At 38.1% G+C, this 12,259-nt stretch overlaps 1 protein-coding gene across 7 annotated transcripts in view; it reads right to left on the minus strand.

Moving 5' to 3' along the window:
• Positions 1-3,729: 3,729 nt before the first annotated feature.
• Positions 3,730-12,259, minus strand: part of KLHL13 (kelch like family member 13) — a 69,020-nt gene continuing 60,490 nt past the window's right edge. For all 7 annotated transcript variants that reach the window (XM_030448946.1, XM_030448947.1, XM_030448945.1 and 4 more), the window contains 2 exons: positions 8,807-8,920; positions 3,730-6,778 (listed from right to left, as the gene is read on the minus strand). In XM_030448946.1, coding sequence (XP_030304806.1) covers positions 6,291-6,778; positions 8,807-8,920 — 602 coding nt within the window. In that variant the 3' untranslated portion in view covers positions 3,730-6,290. The remainder of the gene's footprint in view (positions 6,779-8,806; positions 8,921-12,259) is intronic.

A 12,259-nucleotide genomic window follows, 5' to 3' on the forward strand; every position in this document is an offset into this window, starting at 1 on the left:
AGTGGTCTCATTTCAACATCCTCAGTGCCCCCTTCACTACACTGATTGTGCCTTCAGTTTTTCCTATGCTTTGGACAGCCAAGATGCAAATTGTTACTTCAAACAATCAAGGATTTTTAAAAAATTAAATCTTTCTTCTCTGCTGTCAGATACTTCCAGAGCTCCACTGTCTGCACAGGACCCAGGCTCCAAGCCTTGTTTGCTCCTGCACAGCCAGCACTCTGCCTGCACAAACTCCTGTCCCCACCACTGCCTTTCAGCCTTCCAGCTTCCAGGCAATGGTCCTGGGCTTTGGGTGGCTGCAGGAATAGGACCCATGCCCCAGGAAGGTGCTCAGAAATGGGATTCAAGGTTTGGTGCTGCCTTGGTGCAGAGGAATGTGTGTGGCTATTCAGAAGTCAGAGCTCAGGGAATAAGGCAAAGATGTTTGATTTTTTCCTTCCCCACTGCTGTGTCACTGCAGGCCAAATGGAAACCTTCTGGGCTATTAAACAAGATAAATTTTACAGGACAGTAAATCATAAAATTGTTCTAAATTGCAGAGGTGCTGACAGCACACCCTATAAGCTGAGGGGCATCTGACATCTCTTTTTCCATCCTTAAACCTTTGCAGCAAAAAGCAACAGCAGCAATGCCAAGAAAGCTGAATGAGGAAGCAAAACGTGACATTTCATGTTGTCTTTGCTGGGTGCAAGTAAATTCAGTAACACTTCAATATTTAGATACAGAAAAAGGCTTTTAAAATGTTTTTTAAACCCCAATGAGTATATCCTCTAATATTTGATATCATAGAATCATAGAATTAGCCGGGTTGGAAGGGACCTCAGAGATCATCTAGTCCAACCCTTGACACACCGGAGCAGTTCCCAGCCCATGGCACTGAGTGCCACATCCAGTCTTTTTTTAAATGTTTCCAGGGACGGAGAATCTACCACCTCACCGGGCAGTCCATTCCATAGCCTGATCACCCTCTCCGTGAAGAAATTCTTTCTAATATCTAACCTAAACCTCCCCTGGCACAACTTAAGACTGTGTCCTCTTGTCTTGTTGAAGGTCGTCTGTGAAAAGAGTCCAGTTCCCACCTCGCTACAGCCTCCTTTCAGGTAGTTGTAGACAGCAAATTTTAATTTTAAAACATTAATAATAATAATTTTAAAACATTATTCAGAACTGACTGTAAAAAACACACGGGTCTCATGGGAACTAAGGCATCATTCATGTGATTCCAGCAGAAAAGTGAGGTGGTTGTTATATATAAACACACAGTCAAATGCTAAGGATGTTGCATATCAAAAGCAGCAATTTGTCCCTGTTTCAAGGACAGACTGGGGGATTTACTTAGTTTTCTTTTTATAGGGACAACCTTTTCATTGTTAATACCCTGAACAAAACATGCCTAAGGGACACCAACTCTCCCTCCCCTACCTAGAAACCTGGGCTTCCAAACTGAGATGTTGACTTTCATTTCTTAAGCAATTAAGCAACTGCTTTGATTTTCCATCCAAGTTCAGTTCTCCAGTTCCTGGCACAGATTCTTTTAGTTACACAAGGTTGTTCCTTTGAAGCTGGGAGAGCATCACTCTCAACAAGACTTTGTAGGCAGAAAGGCAGCCTTGCAGGCAGAGGATGAGTAAGCCTCACAAGTCAGTGTTCTACCTACCTCTTAGTAAGGAATATACACAATAAAAAAAGCTACATAGGCACTACTGAAAAAACATATCCTAAAAAGTAAAATATTCAAAGCTGAAATTAATAAGCACAGGCCAAAATAATCTGCATTTAAATGACTGATCTGGGTTGGGGGGGGAGTGTCTGTTCTCCAAAGCAAATTATTTTTTCTGTTGTTAGGAAAAGAGAGAACCCTCTTCACCATACCCAAGGGGAGCCTACACCCACCAGGCAAGAGTTAAATGATTTTGTAATGTTTATTGACAGCTGTCAAAGGTCTGCATAAAGATGTGGAAAGACACACTGGCAGGCACTGGGTAAATAACATGGGGAGGGGACTCAAGTGATCAGTGGGGTGTTTATTTGGGTGCATAAACATGTAAGGAAAATTATTTTTATATTTCTAAGAAATAGTTACAAGCACTGAAAAACAAATAGAAAAGAAACCAAGCATTTTTTTTTTTTTTTACAGTAATGTTGAACAAGGGAAATGAAGGCAAAGTTGTTAACTCAACAGAAGCCAAGTATTTTGGAACAATCCTGAATATGGAGGACACGTTAAAATGCACCCGTATCAATCTTTTTCTTTAATGAACTGATACTGTTATGTGAGTTAATGTTTAAAATCTGATGCACTGCTGCAGGTCTTTTCCCCACAGTGTTATAGAGAGAGATGGATCTGGAAAACATGACCCAACCCTGACTTTCCCTTCTGCCATTTCTGCAGAGGCACAGAAGACAAAGAAAGGGCAACAGCAATGGGCAAGAAGGGAGGATTGCATCCCAAGGAGTTGCTGCATTTACCTTCTTCCAGAGGACTCAGCAGCTCTGGTACACAACCATTTTGAAAAGAGGATGAGGAGATTCCAGTGATCTTTAGATGCCAGGATAACTAAAATTTTAGGTGAACTGTAAGAGATTTGCCTCTTGTACACAAGATGCTCACAGAATTTGGGAACATTTTCCCAGAGGGCAGCAAGGGACTGGTGGCTCATTAGATGTCAAAGCCAAGGTCCTCATTCCCCAGCTCCACATGAACCTGAGCAGGCCAGAGTCACAACACACTTTAGACAGAAGAATCAAAGCTCAGATTTCTTTTGGAACTCACCAAAAGGCAATATGGAAGAGAGGAGAGGTGCTGTTACACTTAACCAGAGAAAAGAGACCCCAGCCAACACAGAAGGCTGAGGTCTAAGGGAGAACACAGCATCACTCCAGCCAAGAGTGCCAGCAAGCATGAACAACTGAGATACAGTTCACCTAATCCAACTACAGCTTTTATTTGTTTAAAATTAAATAAATAGTATAGCTCCAGTCAGCCCTGACTTAATATCCAGATAAGCCTCTGAACCATGCTAACAGACTCGAAAAAATGCTTTTTTACTGCCTAGAATTGTAATTTTACTCTGCAAGTTTAGTAGCTTTGCATCTTTCCAAAGCTCTTTTCACACTGCAAACTCAATTCTCCTAAATCCTTAGGAAACTGAGCCCTGAATGCAAAACTTTTTAATGCAGAAAGGGATAGGCTGTCAGCATGTAGCTAACTCAGAAAGAACCAACTGAACCTTTCACTCTCACCTTAGATTCAGAGAGGCACTACCCATAAAAAGTAAAAAAACCCAAATAGCAGCAATAAACACTCCCAAAGATGAGGAAAACAACCCCTGCAATTCAAGATTCAAAATAAAACACAAGGTGGCAATGCCCATTCCAGATCATCCCTTCCAGAATGTCAACACCTTTGGCATTTGCTGCTAATTGGGCACCAAAAAAGGCAAGTCCAAAACAGAGATTGCAGTCTTGGCTGCATTTAGAATAAATATTTATTAATTGCTTTTCATCCAGATGCTTTTCTAATTTAGGTACTAGGCTGCAAAATTAAAAGCATTCAAGATTCACAAAAAAAAAGGCAGCTGCTTAACATCTGGATACTACTGGCTCTAGATACTATGATGGGCTTACTCTTCATTAAAACTGCCTTATTGAAAATGAAGACTATCTGCCAAACTTATAGCTGTAGACTCTGAGACAGAAAGGGTTTGTTATGCTATGGTTAAGAAAGATGTAAATAGCCCCAAATCATTTTACACTGCATTACAAAAGAAAAGATACTTCAGTTTTTGGCAAATGTTTCATGTTTACTTTTCAGTCCCGGTGAGTAGATGTTAACTGATGTCATTATGAGCACTTTAATCCAGAGGGAGATGTAAGAAAAAAACCTCAAAGATTAATTTGATTGAAGCACTACATTTAATCACTCTGCTATGTGCAACACTGATGAGAAAATGACATTCAGAAAGAATTCTTCCACTTTAAGTAGAATGGATAATGAATCATTAAAAAAATAAAATAAAATCCTGACATTGTGGCTATCTACCAGCTCCTGGCCTGTTCTCAAAGCTCAGACACAAACCATGGACATTTTGACTTCCAGCCACCTCCTACCAGTCAGAATCTGCTCATTCTGGATGAGGAATACCAAAGGAGACACCCACTTTTATCCAGTGCATCTCCTCATCCCCAGCATGCAGACAGCAGGATATAAATACATTATACAAAAGGAATAGCAATGACTTTGACTGATTTTGAGTTTAATTAATAAAATAGAAATGAAATATGTATTTCAGGGGATTTAAACCAAATTAGGCTTGAAAAATCTGGTCTCTGAGCTAGAAAAAAAAATAGTAGCATGGGACACTGATACTGATGACTGAAACAAAACAACAGAGCAACATTTTCCATTTGCACAGCACTAGAAGAGTATTTTTAAGATGCTGAGCTAATTTTTCTTGATTTACTGCTTTCCAAGAGCATCCACTGGTGCCACTACTGACACCTGTAACAACCCTGCACAGCTAGGCAGAATTAAGATTATTATAGATTATTATTTTTTTAAATGAAACAACTGCTTTTGGTTTTAGAAAAAACAATCATAAAACCTAAAGCCTACATATATGTCTTGGTAGTGATCACTACTAGCAAAAAGCATAAAAAATAAATATCAGTAATTCCAAAATTGACACCACAGTAATACTGCTGCTTGATGTATCAAGCAGGGACAAAATACAAATAGCATACTCCCAACAGAAGTCTCTTAAACTTGACATGGTTACTGGTAATAGCACAATGAAGTCAGCTAATGGATCCAAACAGTTTTTCCTCAGACTATGCTCTTCTGTGTCCATTCCCAAAAATACTTGTAGGGAAGTTCAGATGTTACGGGAAGTTCAGAACAAGCCTTGTATGAACACTTGGAGCTGCAGCAGTCACCTCATTTTGGAGCACATAAAAAACCTCTGTAAATCTGTATGACTGCACACATAAGCAATAGCTGTCCAAGGAAACAAACAAACAAAAATGACTGTTTGTTCTTTTGTCAGTGCTTAACAATAAAATGAACATATTAGGCCAAAACAGCTTCTTAAAAGTAGGTCAAAAACACCTATATTGATCATTATTTCTGCATTGGTTTCCTAGCAATTAATCTAACCACATCATGTGTATCCTGAAGAGGGTGAGGCAGAGGAAGAAAACAAAATACATTAATGAGGTAGCTTAGACTGAATAACTGCAGTTAAAAGTTTTATTGAACAAAAGAAGGTAAAATGTGGTAGTCCAAGTTCACTGAGCAAAAGCAGCTCTCTCGCTGAAGCTGCACTTTGTGCTAAATAACCTTATTAACTATACAGAGGACACATTATGCAAGTCACCTTAACAGTAAAGGAAAAGAAGGTAGATTAAATTTTATCTGATGGAATGATTTGGTCAAATTCAGTGGCTTAAGTTAACATTTCTAGCCCTTATCTACCTATATTCAGTACAGACATACAACAGACTATACAACTGCACTGAATTTCCATTTGTTAATAGTGTGTGCTCCCATGCAAGCAGAAGCCAGTTCCTGAAAAAAAAAACCAAATTAAAAACTCCAAACATTTTAAATCTTTTGTTTGAAGCATCACTCAACTGACTCAGGAAAAACAATTGATATGTGTTATAAAATCCCAGCCTCTACAAGGTTCACTTCCTGTATAGTGATAATGATTTAAAATTATTTCTCCCCTCTGCCTAAGAAACTTCATATGCTCTGAAAGCACCCACAAAGTCAGGTGGTTGAACAGATATGTCAAAAACAGCCTGTGAAAAGAGGGAGATAGCTCAGGCTCCTTGGCAACCTTCTGTCATAGTTCACATTGATGTGTTCTACCTCCCCTTTCCAGCAAAAAAATGAAAGGAAAAATGTTTTTAACTATGACATTTAGTGACAGAATATTTTTAATACTAAGTCTTCAAATTTGACTTCATGGGCTTCCAAATGTAAGCTATAAGGTACCTCACACCCAACACACAACATTAATAACGTACCTAGCTCATACATTTTACAGACATTATCTTCTCATTTGTTAAACATTTGGCTTGGGTGAGTGTGTCTTTTTTTTGTTAACCACTTGACAAACACACAGCACAAATAACGTCAAAGTTTTGTTGTTTCTTTTTGTTTTTTTCCCCAGTAAGCGTTCAAAATGCTGTAGGCTAAGCCTAACAGGAACTACTGAAGAAAAATAAGACTCCATGATGCAGTGCAAAGGTGTTACTACAACATCATAAGTCAAGGGATGTTTCTAAGGTGCTGAAAGAGGAGATTCTCTGGATGGTGACCCCGTATTGTCCTCCGGTGGGAAAACAGTAAGAGTGCAGGCTCGAATGCCACCAAGGGATTCTGGAAGGTCAAACACTTTATGCCACTCATCTTTTTCTGGATCATATTTCTGAACTATTTCCACCATACACCGATTATTCCAAGAATATCCTCCAACAACATAGATTTTATTTTCAAAGACAGCAACCCCAACATCACTTTGCCCACGTAACATGGCAGCAATTGGAGTCCACTGGTCCAGCGTTGGTGAATAATATTCACAGCTCAGAACATCATCATAATCACTTGTTCCTCTAAAGTGATTTCCACCAATAACATAGAGCTTGTCTCCTACAGTGCACATGCAGTGCAGACCTCTGACTGTCGTCATTGGAGCCTTCTGAGTCCATTTGTCTGTGTCAGGGTCAAAACACATAAGTTCCTTTTGGAAAGTATCATGGGTGATTCCTCCTAGAGAAAGAAAAGAAATGTTAGAGCAGTGCTCACCCTAATAAGCTGTAAATAGTAGAACCACGATTTTTCATTAATTAATCCAGTCTTCCCTAAAACCTCTTCACATCCCATTCATTAGCTCAGGTTTCTGTATGTGCTCTGTTTCAAAATGACATTTTTAATACACCTTGTCCCTTTACATATAAATATGGAAAGAAGCCATGTCTCATATTGTAAGATGATACTGGCACTTTAAAAGGAAAAAAAAATTGTTTTCTATGCTTCCTTTTAGAAAAAACATTTCTTTGCTTATATTTGTTCAGTTTGCTAGTTTCATTTCTTACTATTAAGAAAACAGAAATGCATTTCCCTTTCAAATTTTGTTACTATGCTGTTGTGTTCTGAGTGGTCCTATCACATAGCAGAATTTTCTTCATAAAACTTTTTTAATCAACTTGAACTCAAGAGAGAGGACACAGATTTCTAATACTCTTCTGTTAACAGATGCCTATGGGTCTCTTGACCTTCTCCATGGTTCCCTGCAAAAGCAGTTTGAGAGGCTTGAGGGGACATCACAGGACAATTTCCCTTCAGTGGATGCAATGTTCCACCTTTTGAGAAGGTCACTAGAAAGGTCAGAAAGCAGTCACACCAATTTCAGACACTGTAGGCTTATTAGCTATGGTTTAAGACCATAATGCAACTAGATTTGAGATGCCAAAAAATACACAGAGAATATACTGCTACTAAACAACCTCCTGCCAGGCTAACAATTCCACACTGAGTTATTATGCTTGGATTATTAGTGGCAAGAGATGCCATGGTGTCTACAGGAGTTATTGCAAGAAAAGTACTTAATTCTTCAATAGGACAGCAAGAATTAAATACAGGAAAAATAAGAGGACTGTCCAGCTCTGACATTTAATGACAACTGGTAGTGACAGCACTTGGGAGCCTGTCACAGATAAGAGGCTTTAATGACAAAGGAACCAATCATCACATTTTCAATTCCAAAAGTGTTTAGAGTCACAGGGATATCTGCAAGAAAAAGTGAAAAAGAAAAATCTGTGGGAAATACAGAGCATTTACATGAAAAAACACAGCAGGGAGTATCTGTAAGTGCTGCCTGAAGTAAAACAAGCAAAATGGGCAAGAAAAGTACAAATAGCAGCATAAGGATTAGGAGGTAGCCTAATGAACTTGGACATAGAAAAATAAGAAGCTGTACTTTATGGTAGATTTTAAAAGAAACCCCTCCTAGTCTACAGGCAGGAGGCTGCCTTATTCAAAATACCCCAAGGATCAATCTGCTCCAGTGCTTTTCCTCACCAGCTCTTTACAGCTCAGCAACCTTTTCCCATCTCCTGCCCTGAATTTCAGCTTAGTTTTTATAAAACATCCCTTGAAATTGCAGTAGAGCATACACAGGTCTTTGATCTCTGCAGAGATCACTGAAAGATAGATAGAATCTTTAAAAACTGAGCAGATATCAGAAAGGATACCATCAGTTTCAGAAAACCTAGTGCCCCCAATTTACAAGAAAAATGGAATGAAACTGTAACCTTGGTGACATATAAGTGTATCACAAATGAAAGACCAGTTAAAATACAGACTGTATATGGTGATTAACATGAAAATTTATCCCTTTCCATAAGCTCAGTACAGGGACATGTTCTTCTACAAAGTATTAAAAATTCTAAAGCTTTCCAAAAATATCACAGAATGTGTTTAATGGTTATTAATATACAAATATATGTATGTGGTGTTGCCAGACAGAAAAATGTATTCTGAGAGTTAAAGTGAAGCACAGCTTTGAAATTCAGAGCTCTCATTTACTGTGTAAACACATAATATTATCTAAAATTATTTTCTCAGACTCTACAGTATATATGCTGCTTCACTGGCTTCATATGAAATTGCATCAATGCTTAAACCATGACAAACCTAGTGCAACGAGAGACTTATCTTTATTGTCTCCCACTGAAATAGGAAAAATCAGGCACGTAATTGTTTCACAGAGATTGTATGATCATAGGAATTATTTACCTGAAATGTACATTAATCCCCCATACACAGTTCCAGCATGGCCATAATGTGGTTCGTTCATTTTTGCAACATAGCTCCACTCATTCATCCTGGGATTGTAACATTCCACAGTGGCTGTTTAAAACAAATGAGAATATAAAGATATTGAAGTGTGTGATTTTGACTACACTCACAGTGGCAGTAATATATTCAGAAACAGAGGAAACAGCAATAAGAAACATAGTGCAGCTGAGAGACTGTCAAAGGAATTACTGAGCATTATGTCGAGTGACAACAGAGAAAAGCCTCAAACACTGTCCCACAGGAACAGCAAGGAAGAAAAAACCCTCTTGGACTCTTGCTTTCCAGTTGTCTCATTCGTGTTTCTGCTTGACACACAACCTGCTCCAGCTCACAAACCTTGCTGTGGAACACCAGACAAAATGGCACAGCTGGGTGAACTCAGCATCCTGCCCTTTTCTCTTGTACCTTAAGTGTCTGCCATAAAGAGACAGGGAGTAAACTTAAATCTGTGTCAAAGAAGATCAACGAATCTGGCAATCAGAACAGAGCCAAGTCTTCAGCTGTGTCCCACTCATGAAGAAAATTAAGCTAGATTTGTTTCTTGGTATTTCTCACTGAAATCGTCCCATGCTTTCAAAATGGGAGCAGCAACTGCTGACTCCTCTTCTATTGCCTTGCAACTTTTTATTAAGTACTTGCACAGCAACATCCAGCACAGCACAGGCAACTCACTAATTCAGACAGTTCACAAAAACCAAGATGATGATGAAACACCCCTGAATCTTGAATGGAGAGAAGCAGCTCCTGTGCCATTTGTGCAGTTTTCTTTGTGAGTTTGAATGCTGAAATGATCAAAAGATTTATCAAATCAGAAATTGCAGAGGTTAGTAATAAGTTAAAAAGAAACTTAGAGCCCAGGTGTTCTTGTAGAAAACATTTCTGAGGAATCCTTTCTTCAAAGAGAGATGGAAGAGATACAAGGCTGCAGGTAAAGGGCTCTGTAATAAGCACATAGAATAGAAATAGAAAACAGATTTAATAATGGAGCTGAGCAAGTTGTGTAGACTGGCAGCTTGAAGTGTACAGTTATGACCAGAGGGGCAAAGCTCCTGAAAAATCCTGTAATACAATGACCTTATGATGCACAGAGCAATTATCAATAACTGTGTTATCTTCAAGACAAATTAAATCTTATTTTCAACAATTAAATCAGATTCTAATGCTTGCTACACAATGCTTAATCTCTGAAGAGAGATGTGTACAGACATGTGTACAAAATTGAATCTGTCTTTGAAAGTGGCATTTTACTTCCTCTAGAACAAACTTTTCATTGAATCAAGAGCAGAAAATCTGAGCCATCTCTATGAAATCAGTGATGGTGACTTACAGTCCAGGATTACACATCAACTTAAAAAGACAAAAAAGAAAATCTAAAAGCTTGGAAACTTGCCATTTTAAAGGCTTTAGAGAAACAGTTATTGTTACACTTGCAGAATTAGCAATGCTGTAACACAGTGGCTACAAGGCACACCTCTGCCTGAACTCCAAACTCTTCACTGCATTTTGGAAGACTGAAGTATAGCTATGGTCTCAAACTACCTGCAAAAAATCCCTAGGGAGGGACAATTTAGCAAAAAACACATTACAGTGATCTTCACCTTTCATGGTGAATATATGATCCCCCTTATAGATGCAAAACAGGATGACATTTTCTAATTCCATGGAATAAGTATTTTAAGTAGACACACTCAAAATAAAAGGTTCCAGTTCCAGTGTCAGGAATACTGTCTGACAAGCAGTTCAGTACCATCTAAGGTTTTGTTTGTTTTTTTTTAATCTACATTATAAATAAGAATTGCTAAACATGACATCAGATTTTCTTTTTTACCCACCCAGAAGCTGAAATGTAAATTTAGGAAATAAAGAGAAATGCTAGTCCAGAACATTAAGTTCATATATAAGGTGAAATACACTACACTACTGTTTCTGTCAGAACAAATTATAGACATTGATATACAAGTATGATAATTAATTTCATATTCTTTAAATTGTTTAGCAATCAATGAAAGCCTGAAAGGATCCCCAGTTATGCCCACCATCTCATGGCTTTGTAAGATGGAGACAAATTAAAAAATGACAAAGTAACTAAAGTGAAGTGTATCTGAGCACTCCTGTTGACATGATAATTTTGTGATTTAAAAAAAAAACCTGCCCAATATGGGCAAGTCCTAAACTTACTCTAAAATACCAGTTCTTCACGAAACACTTTCTATCATCTTCCTTATTGTTATTACATTTCCTACCTCAGCCATTTGAAATGAGCCTCAAGCTGCCTTTCACCTTAAACACATACAAGTAGATTAAAGTCTGCATAAGGAAAGGTACCAAAAGGCATTCAAGCATTTTTTTACAATGAAACTTTTTACAGTCAGGCTTGATTTTTTTAAATTATTTTTTTAAATGAAGTAAAAAAATCTCTTAATTTTTTTTTTTTTTCAAGAACAGGGAAAACCAGGTTTGACATGCACATAACCACAGCTGTCCCAGACCCTCCCGACCTGCTGCTCTCTGCTATGAAGCACCTAAATCATCTTTTTACTTAGTTTCACATAAAAAAGGCATCCTCCTTCCCATAGCACTTCCACTCCATGCTGAGGTGAGGAACTTGTATTTCTAATATACTGTAAGGACAAGAAGAGCCAAATATGTGCAAAGCAATCACAAAGCTAGCAGCAACCAGATTAAGATGACATTCAGCTCTGGACAACTGTTTATCTCACCCTGAACTACAGATTGCATTTAAGAGAGAAACCATTGCCAAAAGTTCACTCTAACAAGAGAAGAGAAAACATTCAGAAACTGGTATACATTGCTGCTACACCACTATCACCATGCTCTCAAGACATCAGTTATCTCAGAAAGGACACTGCTGACTACAAGATACATCACTTTCTGATGCAGCTTCAAAATTCTCTTGAACACTACCAATAGAGCTGAAGTACTGTTTAACAGTGTTTCAGACAAACCATCCCGACTGAGATCAAACAAATCTAATTATTTATCATCTGAAAAAAACCCAATTGTTCTGCTTGATTGTTCTGCATGGTATTTCCCTCATTACCTTGTAAGGTCATTCCACTTCTCTAACAATATTTCCCCAGTACTGAAAAGAAAAAAATATTCAAATTGCCAAGTAGTAAAGGTGCCTGGCAATTTAACAGAGGCATCAGAATGTTCTCTACATTATCTCCAGACATAGCACAGTTCACAAAACACTCAAAAGAACTGCTACTTAACTGAAGTATATATCCTATACAGCATGAGACTGATGGATTCATTCTCCCAACAGCAGGCTTTATTTATGTTTAACAGTTGAACTTCTGATCTGTTCATTACAGTAAGTCAGGGAACACAGGCCTCATTTTAATGGAATTAAGCAATCTCAAAACC

Source organism: Calypte anna, chromosome 4, assembly GCF_003957555.1.
Source record: "Calypte anna isolate BGI_N300 chromosome 4, bCalAnn1_v1.p, whole genome shotgun sequence".
In the NCBI taxonomy this organism is placed as follows: Eukaryota; Metazoa; Chordata; class Aves; order Apodiformes; family Trochilidae; genus Calypte; species Calypte anna.